At 44.3% G+C, this 17,538-nt stretch overlaps 1 protein-coding gene across 2 annotated transcripts; it reads right to left on the reverse strand.

The window, feature by feature from the left end:
* Window positions 1-289: 289 nt before the first annotated feature.
* On the reverse strand, window positions 290-10,480 carry LOC126279851 (fibroin heavy chain-like). 2 transcript variants are annotated; one of them, XM_049979712.1, is made up of 3 exons: window positions 10,410-10,480; window positions 2,161-3,204; window positions 290-1,656 (listed from the first exon to the last, which is right to left on the reverse strand). In XM_049979712.1, exons 1-3 carry the CDS (start codon window positions 10,453-10,455, stop codon window positions 464-466), a joined length of 2,283 nt encoding a protein of 760 aa, XP_049835669.1. In that variant the 5' UTR covers window positions 10,456-10,480; the 3' UTR covers window positions 290-463. The 2 variants fall into 2 exon arrangements, with proteins under 2 accessions (XP_049835669.1, XP_049835668.1); XM_049979711.1 differs by having other exon boundaries at window positions 290-1,908.
* Between the last annotated feature and the right edge of the window lie 7,058 nt (window positions 10,481-17,538).

A 17,538-nucleotide genomic window follows, 5' to 3' on the forward strand; every position in this document is an offset into this window, starting at 1 on the left:
TTGTTTCAATATTTTTGTCCACCCCAAGCATTTAGTTTGAATCATAACAAAATGGTTGATATAGCTGAAACTATGATTGGCAATCATAAAGTTCTAATTAGCACCCCGAAAAATAATTTATGTAATTATTGGCACGTTTTTTTATCGTATGCCAAGACTCAGGCATGAACCTGCAAATACACAAAAAAAACTGAATAGCTCTACTTTTTCGAGCTGATAATTAAACATTTGTGACTAATTATCATAAATGTGGATAATAATGTTCACATTAATAACTGTAGCTACTTGATCCTGGTTGTTTAATACATTTATTCGTGAAATTATGTGAATCTACACGAAACATCGAAACAAACATGTCGGTTTTTATGTTCAGTCATAGGTTTCACAAAGCACACAGTCGTCGCCTTCTGTCAAAACATTTATTTACCGTCAGTTTCACTGGTCAAGAGAGTCTGCAACGAGCTCAGAGTATTCCAAGCAGTCCAGTACCTAATCCAACCGACGAAGCTCCTGCATTAGATGCACTGACTCCACCATAGCCGCCACCTGAAGCAGCAGCTTGTGACGATGAGAGAGAAGCACCAACGCCAAGACCAAGGAGGCCGCCACCTAGTCCCACCGATGACGATTTAGACTGGGCCGAACTTAGTGCAGTGCCACCACCACTTGTTCCCACAGCTCCTGCTGAAGAACGGCTTGTAGAGAGTCCAAGCCCAAGGCCAAGGCTACCTAACCCGGCACCCAGACCAACTGACGAAGACTGCGCTTCAGAGGTGCTGAACCCACTGCCACCTCCGCCAACTCCCACAGACCCTGCTGAAGCTTGGCTCTCAGAACCTCCAAAACCTCCGAATCCTGATGATTTTGCTGCTGCTGTGGCACCACTTAAGCTGCCTCCGTTTCCACCCACTCCAACAGCCTGTGAAGAGGAGCTGCTTTTTGAGACACCGAGGCCTAAACCAAGAAGACCGCCACCTAGTCCTACTGATGAAGACTCTGCATTAGAAGCACTAAATCCACCATCACCCCGGCCTACACCAACAGATCCTGCTGAAGCTTGACTCTGGGAACCAGCGAGTCCACCTCCAAGAAGACCAGCGCCAATTCCTGTAGATGATGCCTCTGCACTTGAGCCACTGAAGCTGCCATCACCTCTGCTCACTCCGAGAGCTTGTGACGAGGAGTGGCTCATAGAACCACCAACGCCTAAACCCAGAAGCCCTGCTCCCAGCCCTACTGATGAAGACTCTGCATTAGAAGCACTAAACCCACCATCACCCCGGCCTACACCAACAGATCCTGCTGAAGCTTGACTCTGGGAACCAGCGAGTCCACCTCCAAGAAGACCAGCGCCAATTCCTGTAGATGATGCCTCTGCACTTGAGCCACTGAAGCTGCCATCACCTCTGCCCACTCCGAGAGCTTGTGACGAGGAGTGGCTCATAGAACCACCAACGCCTAAACCCAGAAGCCCTGCTCCCAGCCCTACTGATGAAGACTCTGCATTAGAAGCACTAAACCCACCATCACCACGGCCTACACCAACAGATCCTGCTGAAGCTTGACTCTGGGAACCAGCGAGTCCACCTCCAAGAAGACCAGCGCCAATTCCTGTAGATGATGCCTCTGCACTTGAGCCACTGAAGCTGCCGTCACCTCTTCCCACTCCAAGAGCTTGTGATGAGGAGTGGCTCATAGAACCACCAGCGCCTAAACCCAGAAGCCCTGCTCCCAGTCCTACTGATGAAGACTCTGCATTAGAAGCACTAAACCCACCATCACCACGGCCTACACCAACAGATCCTGCTGAAGCTTGACTCTGGGAACCAGCGAGTCCACCTCCAAGAAGACCAGCGCCAATTCCTGTAGATGATGCCTCTGCACTTGAGCCACTGAAGCTGCCGTCACCTCTTCCCGCTCCAAGAGCTTGTGATGAGGAGTGGCTCATAGAACCACCAACGCCTAAGCCCAGAAGCCCTGCTCCCAGTCCTACTGATGAAGACTCTGCATTAGAAGCACTAAACCCACCATCACCGCGGCCTACACCAACAGAACCTGCTGAAGCTTGACTCTGGGAACCAGCGAGTCCACCTCCAAGAAGACCAGCGCCAATTCCTGTAGATGATGCCTCTGCACTTGAGCCACCGAAGCTGCTGTCACCTCTGCCCACTCCAAGAGCTTGTGATGAGGAGTGGCTCGAGGAACCACCGACGCCTAAGCCCAGAAGTCCTGTTCCCAGTCCTACTGATGAAGACTCTGCATTAGAAGCACTAAACCCACCATCACCGCGGCCTACACCAACAGATCCTGCTGAAGCTTGACTCTGGGAACCAGCGAGTCCACCTCCAAGAAGACCAGCGCCAATTCCTGTAGATGATGCCTCTGCACTTGAGCCACTGAAGCTGCCGTCACCTCTGCCCACTCCGAGAGCTTGTGATGAGGAGTGGCTCATAGAACCACCAACGCCTAAGCCCAGAAGTCCTGCTCCCAGTCCTACAGATGAAGACTCTGCATTAGAAGCACTAAACCCACCATCACCGCGGCCTACTCCAACAGATCCTGCTGAAGCCTGACTCTGGGAACCAGCCAATCCTGCACCTAGAAGTCCAACACCCATTCCTGAAGATGACGCCTCTGCACTGGTGCCACTGAAGCCTGTGTCACTCCTGCCAACTCCAACAGCCTTAGATGATGTGTGGCTTAGAGAACCACCGACGCCAAGACCGAGCAGTCCAGCTCCCACACCTACTGATGATGCCTTAGATTCAGAGGCGCTTAATCCACCCTCACTCCTTCCCACTCCAGCTGCACCAGCTGATGACTTTCCTCTGGTTGTACCAATATTGAGGTTCACTCCTATGCCGCCTATACCAACGTTCAGTCCTATGGATGATGCTCCTGATTTGGATGCGCTGAGACCACTGTCACTTCTCCCCATTCCAGTGGCTTTGGACGAGGAATGGCTCAGAGAACCACCAATATTGAGTCCCAGGAGTCCAGCACCGACTCCTACTGACGATGATCGTGCCTTGGAGCTACTGATGCCATCGCTGCTTCGGCCCACTCCAACGGATTCTGCCGAGGCGTGGCTCGTGGAAGCACCGACGCCAAGGCCTAACAGCCCAGCACCCACGCCTGCTGATGATGCCTCCGCTTGGGAGGCGCTGATAGCACCACCGTCAGCTCTGTGTCTCAGGCCGAAAGCTGGAAACAAATACCCACTGGGCTTGAGTGTCACCTGAACATATGAATTATAGCAAATTTTATTTTGAATTAGGTAGCTGTAGAAGTTTATCCATTCCTTTTCATTTTTTGTTGTGAATGCAGTTTTGTAAAAAAAGAGAGACAGATTGTCAATTTAAATTGTGACTTAGCGATTTTCTTCTTTAATTTTCTTTGACAAAAATTACATAACTATTTTACGTAACCGTTTTGACCAGCTAGTGGTCATCGTCAAACAAAGCACATGCTGCAAGCGGTGACGTAATGTTGCCGCTGCATTGTTAATATAAGTTACGTACTACAAAATGAAATGCTTTTGTGATTGTTGTCGAAGAAAATGAAAGAAGGCGAACGTCACTGCGGCACGTTTTTCTGTAAGAGCGTTAGTTACGGGACATTTGTCCTTCACTCTGACCAGGAATCACAGGCTTCACTAGAGTCCACTGTTTTTTTGTATAATAAAGGGAGATCATAAAGTTTCCGTTCGAAGGCCGTACAGTCCAGAATCGGTATGCCTTTACGACAAAATCGCCGTGAGCAATGAGACAATCATCCAACCGACGCATTAGGTTGAAGAGACCGTTTTAGTAAAACGCTGTGTCCTGCTGCGTGAAGAAGTCCGTAACTGTCTGCCGCACATTCTTGTCCGACAGTAATCGTCGACCGTTGAAGACCTTAAAGGAAAAGAAGGCGTATAATCGCATGGGGAGAGATTAGGACTAAAGATCGGCTGCACCCACTTCAGCTGGTGTAACTTCCGCATTACGACATTTGCAATGTGGGGACATGCGTTATCATGACGTAGCAGCACCCCTTGGAGCACCGTTACTCAAGCGTGGTTTTTAGAGACATGCTGCCCATACATATTCATCATTTTCCAATGGATGTCTAACGAAGTTAGTCCTTCAGCAGACAAGAAAATAATAACAGCACTTTGGTCCTGTTTGCACCCAATTGGTGAGAACGTCATCTTCGTTGACGCTTTCACATTTGACCTACGCACGTCTGAAAAGACACGAGTAGCTACACTGATCCCTCGCCTTCACGTCGGTTCTGGTGTACCCACATCGGCGTTGCTGTAGCGGCGCGCTCGGACGGAAACTCTTTGATTGTCACATACACATTGTGATTCCTATTCCAATTGTTCCATTCAAGCAAGAGCAGTCAAATAGTGAATCTCTAACAAAGAACCGCTTCGTAAGGGTTTCCTACCACAGCAAATCTAAAAAGATATGACTGAAGCATTTTCTGTAGCAGAGTTTGTTAAGTTCATACATTCCTTTGAATTAGCAGAGTACGTTATAGATATGGTCAGGACTTAGCTAATATTATGTAAAAACATAATGACCTTCTCGTGTAGTAGTAGCGCGATAATTTGCAAATCAGTGAAGTGGGCTAGATCCTAATCGAAACCATGTGGCGGATAAGTGATCGTGTGCTGATACAGACACAGCCTGAGTGTGGTTTTCAGCTGTTCCAGCCTCCTTTAGGAAAATGCTCGCCCAGGTTCCCAATACGCAAGCAATTACACTACTGGCCAGTAAAATTGCTACACCACGAAGATGACGTGCTACAGACGCGAAATTTAACCGACAGGAAGAAGATACTGTGATATGCAATTGATTAGCTTTTCAGAGCATTCACACAAGGTTGGAGCCGGTGGCGACATCTACAACGTGCTGACATGAGGAACGTTTCCAACCGATTTCTCATACACAAACAGCAGTTGTCCGGCGTTGCCTGGTGAAACGTTGTTGTGATGCCTCGTTTAAGGAGGAGAAATGCGTACCATCACGTTTCCGACTTTGAGAAAGGTCGGATTGTAGCCTATCGCGATTGCGGTTTATGGTATCGCGACATTGCTGCTCGCGTTGGTCGACATCCAATGATTGTTAGCAGCATATGGAATCGGTGGGTTCAGGAGGGTATTAAGGAGCGCCGTGCTGGATCCCAACGGCCTCGTATCACTAGCTGTCGAGATGACAGGCATCTTATCCGCATGGCCGTAACGGATAGTGCAGCCACGTCTCGATCCCTGAGTCAACAGATGGGGAAGTTTGCAAGACAACAACCATCTGCACGAACAGTTCGACGACGTTTGCAGCAGCATGGACTATCAGCTCGGAGACCATGGCTGCGGTTACCCTTGACGCTGCATCACAGACCAGGAGCGCCTGCGATGGTGTACTCAACGACGAACCTGGGTGCACGAATGGCAAAACGTTCTTTTTTCGGGTGAAGCTAGGTTCTGTTTGCAGCATCATGATGGTCGCATCCGTGTTTGGCGACATCGCGGTGAAGGCACATTAGAACCGTGTATTCGTCATCGCCATACTGGCGTATCACCCGGCCTGTTGATATGGGGTGCCATTGGTACACGTCTCGGTCGGGTCTTGTTCGCACTGACGGCACTATTTCAGATGTGTTACTACCTGTGGCTCTACCCTTCATTCGATCTCTGCGAAACCCTACATTTCAGCAGGATAACCCACGACTGCATGTTGCCGGTCCTGTAATGGCCTTTCTGGATACAGAAAATGTTCGACTGCTGCCAAGACCAGCACATTTTCCAGATCTCTCACCAACAGAAAACGTGTGGTCAATGGTGGCCGAGCAACTGGCTCGTCACAATACGCCAGTAACTACTCTTGATGAACTGTGGTATCGTGCTGAAGCTGCATGGGCCGCTCTACCTGTACACGCCATCCAAGCCCTGTTTGGTTGTTCTGGGTAATGAATTCTCAGGATCCATGCACCCAAATTGCGTGAAAATGTAAGTGCAAGTCAGTTCTAGTATAATTTATTTGTCCAATGAATATCCGTTTATCATCTGCTGTTCTTCTTGGTGTAGCAATTTTAATGGCCAGTAGTGAAAAATGGGTTAAGTCACAGAACAGAGTTTACACACGATGCATAAACAGATTGCGCCAAAGACTTCTCTCCCTTAGATTACTTTGATGATCGTGGAGTCAGGAAGGGCATCCGGCCAGAGTGTTAAATAATGAAAGTGAAATCTGCCAAATCCCCTTACTCGACAGGAAAAACGCTAGGGAAAAGAAAGATGTAGAAACATACTCTCTTGCTAAGTTATTGCAGTGCCTGTGTTATTCAGAATTACGCAGCAACATGCGTTCGTGTCGTGTCCGAAGGAACAGGCACTGTGGTGATTCCAGCCGTTATGAAATTCGTAAAATGTATTCGCAGTTGCGAACACGGACGACCTTCAGCTGTTTAATGGAATGACGACAGTGAAACTTCGTGCCGGACTGAGGTTTGAACACGGATTTCCCGCTTATTGCGATCGGTCGCGCTACACCTGGTATCCGTGCACGACTCAGGCCAGACCCAAACTTCCATAGGTCGTCAACCATGTGTCTACAAACTGGACTCGTACATCCATTACTTATATTCCCGTGGAGGGGAGACATTTTACTTGTCGCTTGCCCCGTGTAGGCGGATAAATACGATATTGCAGAGCCTCTGTTATTCTGATTTACGAGTAAAGTTCCATCCGACATGCATGCCATAAGCTCGAAATCCGGGTTTGAGTCCCGGTCCGGCACAAATTTTCTTTGTCATCATTCCATTATACTGCTGATGCTTGTCCATATTCACAAATGCGAGTACATTTCACGTACTCCCACACAAAATAATAAAAACGCTCATGACGTGATTTTCGTAGGTGTCATTGCACTGAATGAAACTACCTCTTTGTCATTAGGGAAGTAGTATCTGTAACCGCCATGGTTCCAACGAAAACTGCATATTCATATACTCCGGTGCATGTACCGTCTGCATCAACATAAAAACTGTAAATCTTGTTAACACCTACATTCCACCAAAACTTAAGTTTTAAGAAGTATTTGCATTTCAAGTTCTTATCAGCAGTATACCCTAAGTACTTCTCGCGAAACATACCAAAAACTGCAAAACGAATTTTGCATTGAACTAAGATAAAATTACTACACCCATAACAGACAATATTTTACTTCTTTGAACTAATAAAAATTAAGATAAACTCATATTTCAAATAAGATGGATTTACAAAACAGCCTATTTCGTTTCTCTTTAGAAACTAAATATGTTGTTGTGTAAATACTCTTTTTAACTGTTGCTTCGGCACGCCACAACGCTCCTTTCTAAACAGATCAGTCAATTTTGCGGCAAACGTGACGTTTCATTATCCATTCCCACATGCCCATCTTAAACGACACCTTTTACCATGTAGAGCATTCAATGATAGATTCTAAAGAACATGAAAAAGTACTGACGGCACAAAAGGAGAGCCTGATGATATGCCATGAAACACGGCCTAATGCCCATTAAAAAAATCAGCAAGGACGGAACTACCGTCCGTAAGGGCCTGCATTGTATAACTGCTTCATAGAGAGGACATCTCAGGTAAAGTTAAAATTTTGGAAGGCACACGGATGCAGAGACACCTTCAGTCGACAACACCGAATATTCTAGGCGTGAAGAAAAATTTCATTTCCGCAGCTGCGCGTCGGATCTAAGATTGCACAGTCAGTGATGTTCCGAGAGCACAACCATCAACGCGACGCGACCTGGCGCCGTGAACTGTAAGTTAATGGAGATACACATTTTCCTCAGTGATGTGTCGTGTTGAGATGTATGTGACAAGATCGATAGATTAGCTACCGAGCCATGATTTACATTCTACGATGTCAGTTAGTAAAAAATGGTTCAAATGGCTCTGAGCACTAAGGGACTTCAACATCTGAGGTCATCAGTCCCCTAGAACTGAAGCTAACTAACCTAAGGTCGTCACACACATCCAGGCCCGAGGCAGGATTCGAACCTGCGACCGTAGCGGTCGCGCGGTTCCAGACTGTAGCGCCCAGAACTGCTCGGCCACACCGGCCGGCGTCAGTTAATAAACACAAAGAGAAATTGAGCAATTTGCAGAAGAAGAGAGTAATTTTCCTACCTTCAGATCTGGGTCACACTTGTTGAGAAGATTCTGTCTAAGAATCATATAGAAGTGATGACGAAAGGAGAATACCATGCCCTTGCAGTTTCTAGAATACCAATGGAACACATTGTTGCTAATATCGAAGCTAAAATCCGTTTTGATGTAAGTAAGGATATTGTTTAAGAACAAACCACCTAACAGTAACTTAACGAAATGTGATATAAAAACTCGCCGAGATTTAAATTGTAACAAAGAAATTCTAATTTTCCAGCAGATGAGGGTTATGCTACTGTGGTGGTTAGTGATGAAAGAAGACTATCACAATAAAACTGGAGTCATATTAGAACCAGGAAAGGCAGGAATTATGCCTTGCATACCACCTAATGCGTATAAAACAAAAACTCTTTCTAAATTTCCTCGTAATTTTTTTGTGTTCTACGTAATTGCCCAAGAGCTATTCCTAATAACATTAATATCACACCAGTGAGAAACGGCATAGGTGCGCCGGAGAAATATATCGTCGTATTTGGTCGAGGCAGTCCTACGTTAGGAAAAAAAAATAAAACTTTGACAAAACATATAATACAAAAACATTTTATTTGTGGAAGAAAGCCTGTGATGTAATTTCTTTAATTCACTTTGGAGATTAAGATCTACCAGGCTGTGGCGTTTGTTAACGACGCGTTACTGAACGGTGTGTCAGAGTTGTTTGCAGGTATTCGGATCATAACGGGCAGAATTGTGGTGACTTCCTGTCGTAGTGCTTTTTTCGCTCATTCAACAGTTCCATGTTGACGTTCGTAGGCCTTATCTTTCTGGTCCTGCAAGGGCAAAAATACCACTAGATCAAATCTGTTATCCGAGTGACCAAAAGGGATTCGATAGGAAATACATTAATAGCGATCACCCCTTTGTTTATAAAAGGCACCAAAAAACGGCATCATACGTGCTTTTTCGTAGCAAAATACCTGGTATCCACTGTAATTCATACTGCGGGCTTTAAATTTACAAATAAGAACCGAAAATGTTGACGTTTTAGTTTCCATAAATCGCTAACACCAACACGGGGATCAGCAGGGTGATTATAATTAAACTTTCGCTACTCAAGAGAACCCCCATGAAAAACGAGTGGTCGTGGGACTGCAAAATCTCACGCAAATTTTTTTTTAAGTACGCGCGGAAGAGAAATAACGAATCAACCATCCACATGAGTGGATAACATTTGTTAACTGCGTACCATGTTTACATTATAGGTTACAACAGTTGCTCAATGTGAGGACTGTCTGCATCCACAAGAGCCTGGAACTGTAGTAGAGGAACCCTTTCACAATTGAAGACACGCGCAGATAAACGGGCTAACCAAAAATGGTTCAAATGGCTCTGAGCACTATGAGAACTTAGAACTACCTAAAGCTAACTAACGTAAGGTCATCACACACATCCATGCCCGAGGCAGGATTCGAACCTGTGACCGTAGCGGTCGCGCGGTTCCAGACTGAAACGCCTAGAACCGCTCAGCCACTTCGGCCGGCAAACGGGCTAACCCTCAAATGTAAAAGCTCAGAGGTAGGTGTTGTCATCTGTTGTTGGGTACGGAAACTACCAAAATTGACAATATTGTCACTCCTAAGTGACATTTAGGGTTGAGCCCAGCGTCAGTTTTGATAGTTCCCGAACCCAGCAACAGATGGCAACACTCACAAAATGTGATAAAAAGTATCCGGAGACCTCGGGTCTTTTGGTCGAACTCATTTTTTACATGCAATGTGTGATTTTCAAAATTGTAGGAAACCATAAGGTACAATTTTTTTAAAAAAAATATGTGCTTGTTCCCCTCTATCTGGCACTGGCATGTGGGTACTTATCCTCTCGAGTCATTTTGACCCGTAAGTTGCAGAGGAAAGATTAAGACGTTGTAAAATAGCTGCCTTAAAAACTTCCGTTGCAAAATTCTGCAGCGCCTCGGTCTTTCTCCCACGCATTTTTTCCACGGGCCGGGTTGAAACAATTCACGGGCCAGATTCGGCCGCCGGCCTCCGGTTCCCTATCCGTTATCTAAACCGTAAGGGCGGAGAAAGAGTCTCGATAAAGGCTATCAGTTACAAACGCAATGGAACAAGAAATGTAGGGACACCATACAAGAGATGCAGTACAATAAGAGGCAATTTGCCTAATACATGAAATGAAGAAGAAGGGAATGTCGACTATCTCAGTGTTTGTTGACGTAAGCAAACGCTTGCATCGCGTGCCTTACCTTGTGCGCTGGCAGCTACCGCCAGAAGGAGCAGGGCGGACTGCATGGCTCTTGGCTGGGGGTTGCCAAGGCACCAGTGTGGCTTTTATACCTCTAAACTGTCGGACCAGCTGTTGTCCTTGTACGGACACAAACACCACGGTGACATTTTCAGAAGATGCTGTCGTTAAAGATGACTTAAGACAGAGATAAGCAGACGAATATTATGTGACAGCTCGTCTCGTCCTCGATACGGTGTTCGTCTTATCAAAATTACTGTTTCGTTTTCCGATTTTTTGCGAGTACGTTGCAGCGCTCTCAATATTACAGCAAAAGTGGCTCCAGTCATAATATGATGCAATTCTGAGGCTATTTACTAACTCATTTAGTGTTTTTTCTCTACATGGCATTTTCAAAGGACTTCAGGGATATGCTTCTTTCATGGTTGTTTCGTATTAGCACTAAACATTAACTTACGACCTGATAAAGGTATCAGAACTGCAACACAGAAGCAGAATCTCTGCATAAAAAACATTGAAGTATTGTTACAAGACATTTACGTTTGGCCTAATGCTATTTGATTATACCATACACGCCAGACTCCAAATCCAAAGGATCTGGCTTCAATCACCGGGTGACCATAGGACTTCTTAAGCCATTCACTATGTCTTTCTCTACTTGGAATGCTTTATGCAAGAGAAAAATCCTTTTATCATCTCGTTCGAATTTCACGTTTAGCTACGGATCTTTTTATTATAGGTTAGGTAATCCAGTTAACAGATCGCTTCTCTAATAGAACTCTGATATTTAATATACCTTTGGGTTAGTGACCGATTTATAATGCTTGTTACAAAGGAAAAGTAAAATTACAACTTTGGGAGGATGGTTCAAATCAAGGTGCATAAGCCACGACAACAACCACTCGCCCGGATAGCCGTGAAAGTTAAAGCACTACTTACGGGGTGGGGAAGTGCGCTGGCGACTTCGCCAAGCCCATTAATGACAAGCATCGGTGTGCCGTCCGGTCTGTGGTGTTTAGGCGGTTTTCCTCATCCCAGTAGATGAGTACCGGGCTGGTAGCCAAGTCCTCCTTTAGTTACACGACTTGCAAATGTTTTGAAGACAGTTGGGGTACACATATTGCGTCGCAGGCGTTATGGGATAGTGACAGGAATGGCATACTGCAACTTCTTAAAGTAAATAGGCCAAATCCGTTCATAATCACGCCGACCTTGCATAAATGTGGGACAGAGGCACAAGAAAAAGAAGGAAGCACAACTAAACAATAATTATTTGTCAACGTGTCAGTGGGAAGAAGCTATTTGTAGTACTGAAGTTTCGACATTTGTTGGGTTCTACACTAACGTCAGTTATGTAGAGTTGTAATTTTTCACCGAGATGGTATTTATTATGTATAATATAATTTGCATACAACGATATAATAAGCAACCACCTGCATAAAAAAAAAATTTCTTTATAGTTTCGGGCACTTGCCCTTCTTCAGATGACTATAGAGGCAAATGCACTACAAATAAGTGCAAGTCAGATAAGAATATTAAAATTAGGAACGAAAGTATAATAATTCTAAAAATTGAAATATAAAAAACAGCACATATACCTATCGCAATATCTGCGAGTGTCAACAATAAGATGCCTAAAGCAAAATGCCATGGCCCTAAAACATACAGGAGCAATAAATAGTACTATACTGAATCCATTAATACAAAACAACTCGTAGACGCTTACATGTGGTTCTTAGTGTCTCTACAAAATTAGTATATTGAAGCGAAACAACACGTGTAGACATCATGCGAGAACAGGTGCTAATCAGCTAATGATATACATATCTTGAAGTTGGTCTCAGGGTGGGGGTGAAAGTACGTTAAAATAATAACATAAAAACACTATAGTTGTCATACGTTATAAACAAAAATGTAAGTGTGTGTAAGCAGCGTAGTAAGTAGTATAAAAACCTAACGATAAATGAAATGCTTTACTATCGGCGACAAGTGGCGCTATAATGGTAAATTTGGGAACTAATCTCCAAGCAGCTGTCAGGTCAGTAGCATGCTTATAGGAAACCTGTCAATAAAAACAGAAGTGCGAAGCGCTCACAGGGCTGGAGCTTGTTACTGGAGAGACTATTTTCATTCATTAGCAAATATTAAGTATCGGAAAGTGACCGTAGTGGGAAAGAATTGTGAGGACTATTATATAATTTTATAATAATTATTATTTCTTTATATACGAGTACAATTGCTGAAGATGGATAAAATACTAAATACAACTTGCAAGTGAACGCAGCATTTGCTGAATAATAGTAACGAAAGGACCAGGTACAACAGCTGCCGGACTGTAAATAGAATAGATACATTTACATTCGCTCCGCAGTTAGTTTATGATGTGTGGCCGACGGCACTTCCGGCACCACTACATTTCACCGGTTCCTGTTTCAGTTACGAATGGTGCGTGGGAAGAATGAGTTTCGGTAAGCTTTCTGACTTTCTCGTCATATCCATTCCGTGAGAGACATGTGGGAGCAAGTAATATGTTTTCCAGTTCTTCCTGGAACATACTCTCTCGAATGTAACGACTGCTTCTCTAGTTTGTTGTGCATCGCCGCGCGGGATTAGCCGAGCGGTCGCCGGCACGGTAACTCAGCGTGTTCGGTCAGAGGGTTTCGCTATCCTCTGTAATAAAAAAAACTGATTGAACGGATCAACGAACAACCTGAACGGGTGTCATTAGACTCCGCCCCGATCATATACAACGAACAAAATAGAACAAAATGAGATAAAAAAAAGCGGTCTAAGGCGCTGCAGTCATGGACAGTGCGGCTGGCCCCGGCGGAGGTTCGAGTCCTCCCTCGGGCATGGGTGTGTGTGTTTGTCCTTAGGATAATTTAGGTTAAGTAGTGAGTAAGCTTAGGGACTGATGACCTTAGCAGTTAAGTCCCATAATATTTCACACACATTTGAACATTTTGTTGTTGTGTATCTCCGCGAAGCTCTCGCGTCGACTAAATGATCCCATATGAGCAATAACTGAACGGCCAGTCCCTTTAGTTTCATTGATCCTCCGCAAGTCTTTCTGCACTTCACTGCTCTCGCAACCTTACTATAGACAACAGAGTCGTCCACGTTCAGGCTCACGGAATTGTCGATGTTATCCACTAGATTATTAAAATAAATTGTAAACCGTAACTGTCCTATAAGATACCCTGCGGATACTTCTGAAATTACCTTTACGTCTGTTAGTTTTGTGCTGTACAGTATATTTGGCTCGACTAGAATGGAAGTGGTGGTTTGAAAATACCTACAGGTGCTATTACAGAGTGTATCCGTGTTTTGAATCAAGGGTGCAGTGATGAAGAGTCTGTAATAGTTGGAAAAATGTTTCCGGGTTGAAGAGAACATTGTCGGTCCTTGAAGTGAGACATAGAAACAAAAATTCAGGTTGCTGCATGCGAGTTTCCACTTGCTGCCGCTCTCGGACTCTTTCGTAACGTTCATAGTTAACAAGTTGCAATAGGGATGTCACAGATGTTACCAATATTAATTTTGAATTTTCTTACGAACTTTCTCGCTTTCTAAGTGGTCCAGCAGGAAGCAGTGCCATCAGAAATAACATTCTTCGTTACATAGGCAAACCAGTTACACAACTTTTACGGTATTTAATTTTTTTTATCATGGAGTACTTTTACGTTTTCACGATAAAATATGTGTTACATACATTGATAAACTTTGAGCACGTACATACATGCAATTTAAGTTCACTACTGGCCATTAAAGTTGCTACACCACGAAGATGGCGTGCTACAGACGCGAAATTTAACCGACAGGAAGAGAATGCTGTAATATGCAAATGATTAGCTTTTCAGAGCATTCACACAAGGTTGGCGCCGGTGGCGACACCTACAACGCGCTGACATGAGGAAAGTTTCCAACCAATTTCTCATACACAAACAGCAGTTGACCGGCGTTGCCTGGTGAAACGTTGTTGTAATGCCTCGTGTAAGGAAGAGAAATGCGTACCATCACGTGTCCGACTTTGATAAAGATTGGATTGTAGCCTATCGCGATTGTAGCCTATCACCCGGCGTGATGGTATGGGGTGCCATTGGTTACACGTCTCGGTCACCGGACGTTGCATTTCATATGTGTTACGACCTGTGGCTCTACCCTTCATTCGACCCCTGCGAAACTCTACATTTCAGTAGGACAATGCACAACCGTATGTTGCAGGTCCCGTACGGGCCTTTCTGGATACAGAAAATGTTCGACTGCAGCCCTGGCCAGCACATTCTCCAGATCTCTCACCAATTGAAAACGTCTGGTCAATGGTGGCCGAGCAACTGGTTCGTCAGAATACGCCAGTCACTACTCGTGATGAACTGTGGTATAGTGTTGAAGCTGCATGGGCAGCTGTACCTGTACACGCCATCCAAGCTCTGTTTGACTCAAAGCCCAGGCATATCAAGGCCTTTATTACGGCCAGAAGTGGTTGTTCTGAGTACTGATTTCTCTATGCACCCAAACTGCGTGAAAATGTAATCATTTCTCAGTTCTAGTATAATATATTTGCCCAATGAACACCCGTTTATCATCTGCATTTCTTCTTGGTGTAATAATTTTAATGGCCAGTAGTGTAAGTTAGTGCTTTTGACTTTTTCCACAGGACGAAGTAAAACATTATTTTTCTTGAAAATTTCATGAAGAGTTTAGTTTTTACATTTTTCGTTATGACTGGCAAAAATTTTCATTTGAAAACTGCTCTGTCATATTGTAGACTAAAATTAGGGATGTATAAATTTTTTTCCAAAACTTTTGATGGCCTTGACCTCCCCAGTTTCGTGACGATTGCTATAACCAGTAGAACTGTTTTAAATAGCATTGTATAGCACTTTAGAGAGAGAGACGTGCCATTTATCAGTGAAAAACAGAATTGTTGTGGCATTAATTTTTCTTTGTTAAGAAAGGCAACGTTCTTTAGTGCGTTCATAAGAAGGCAACACTGCATTACTCGCAATGCTTTTGGAACTGTTCATGTTCCAAGTTTTCTGTTTCTTTGAGATGGACGGTAATAAGCTGGAGTAGACAACAGGGGTGCCCGAAGAATGGCATGCGGATATGTTCTACTTGAAAGGAGACGCGTGTAACCAAAGCTCATATGTAGACATAGAGCAGTGGTAGTACGAATGTTTCCGCAGTTGTACGCGGTAGAGACAAATGGCAAAATTAAACTCAAGACTGAAAATTTCTTACCAATTTATGTATGCTGTCTGACTTAAAGTGTTATATCGAAGATGTGTATGAAAAGAATTTTACAACATCTGATTGTTCAAGCTAGACAGTAATGGGTTAACAATAAATTTTTGGTCAATAGTCTTATATCGGTAATAGAGGCATTGGTCAGTTATTACGTCTTCGAAGCCTATATCTACATCTAACTGCGCAACCCACTGTAAAATATTTGGCAGAGCGTACTTTCTATTGCACCATTAATTAGGACTCATTCCCGCCCCATTCACATACGGAGCGTTGGACTATGGCTGCTTAAACTTCTCTGAGCGCATTGTAATTAGTCCGCTCATGTCTTTGTGATACCTAGGAAGGAGCGATACATAGGGGGCTGTTGTATTTTCTTAAATTCATCACTTGAAAGTGAATTCTTGAATGTGAATCAAAGGAAACGTAGACAACAGCTGTTAGTGGCACTGAGATGAATCAATGGGAAAAGTTGAAAATTTGTGCAGGATCGGGACTTGAACCCGGATTCCCCGCTTCTCAGGAGCAGTTGCCTTAACTGTTTTTTTATCTCATTTTGTTCTATATTGTTCACTGAATTTGTTCGATACGGAAGTCGTATGATACCCGTTCAGGTTCTTCATAGATCCGTTCACTCAGTTTTTTTTTTTTTTATTATTACAGTGGGTAGCTAACCCCCTCACCGAACACTCTGAGCTACCGTGCCGGCGAACTGTTTCGCTCATCCGAACATTGTCCGTAACCAACTCAAATTTCCAACTTATCCTCACAGTACTGACGTAGTGTCCCCGCCCATAAATCTTCCAGCATTCGCTGGTTCTCGTACGAATTCGAGCGCATCTGCACAGAAGAGATTATTGGGGCCGTCTTCGTCGTATATGAATTCTTGAAATCTTGTAAGTAGCCTTTCACGTAATTGGTTGCATCTATCTTCAAGAGCCTGCAGCTCAGCTCTTCGAGCATCTCTATTACACTTTCCCATGGAAACAGTGACCATTCATGCTGCCCTTCTACATCTATCTACATCTACATCTACATCCATACTCCGCAAGCCACCTGACGGTGTGTGGCGGAGGGTACCCTGAGTACCTCTGTCGGTTCTCCCTTCTATTCCAGTCTCGTATTGTACGTGGAAAGAAGGATTGTCGGTATGCTTCTGTGTGGGCTCTAATCTCTCTGATTTTATCCTCATGGTCTCTTCGTGAGATATACGTAGGAGGGAGCAATATACTGCTTGACTCTTCGGTGAAGGTATGTTCTCGAAACTTTAACAAAAGCCCGTACCGAGCTACTGAGCGTCTCTCCTGCAGAGTCTTCCACTGGAGTTTATCTATCATCTCCGTAACGCTTTCGCAATTACTAAATGATCCTGTAACGAAGCGCGCTGCTCTCCGTTGGATCTTCTCTATCTCTTCTATCAACCCTACCTGGTGCGGATCCCACACTGCTGAGCAGTATTCAAGCATTGGGCGAACAAGCGTACTGTAACCTACTTCCTTTGTTGTCGGATTGCATTTCCTTAGGATTCTTCCAATGAATCTCAGTGTGGCATCTGCTTTACCGACGATCAACTTTATATGATCATTCCATTTTAAATCACTCCTAATGCGTACTCCCAGATAATTTATGGAATTAACTGCTTCCAGTTGCTGACCTGCTATTTTGTAGCTAAATGATAAGGGACCTATCTTTCTATGTATTCGCATCACATTACACTTGTCTACATTGAGATTCAATTGCCATTCCGTGCACCATGCGTCAATTCGCTGCAGATCCTCCTGCATTTCAGTACAATTTTCCATTGTTGCAACCTCTCGATACACCACAGCATCATCTGCAAAAAGCCTCAGTGAACTTCCGATGTCATCCACCAGGTCATTTAT

This window comes from Schistocerca gregaria, chromosome 1 (genome assembly GCF_023897955.1).
Source record: "Schistocerca gregaria isolate iqSchGreg1 chromosome 1, iqSchGreg1.2, whole genome shotgun sequence".
Taxonomy (NCBI): domain Eukaryota; kingdom Metazoa; phylum Arthropoda; class Insecta; order Orthoptera; family Acrididae; genus Schistocerca; species Schistocerca gregaria.

Coding starts and splice junctions, on each gene's coding strand:
- LOC126279851 (XM_049979711.1), bottom strand. CDS start 10,455: ATGCAGTCCGCCCTGCTCCTTCTGGCGGTAGCTGCCAGCGCACAAG. Junction 3,205..10,409: donor GGTAGCTGCCAGCGCACAAG/GTAAGGCACGCG, acceptor ATTTGTTTCCAG/CTTTCGGCCTGAGACACAGA. Junction 1,909..2,160: donor AGCTCTTGGAGTGGGCAGAG/GTGACAGCAGCT, acceptor GAGCGGGAAGAG/GTGACGGCAGCTTCAGTGGC.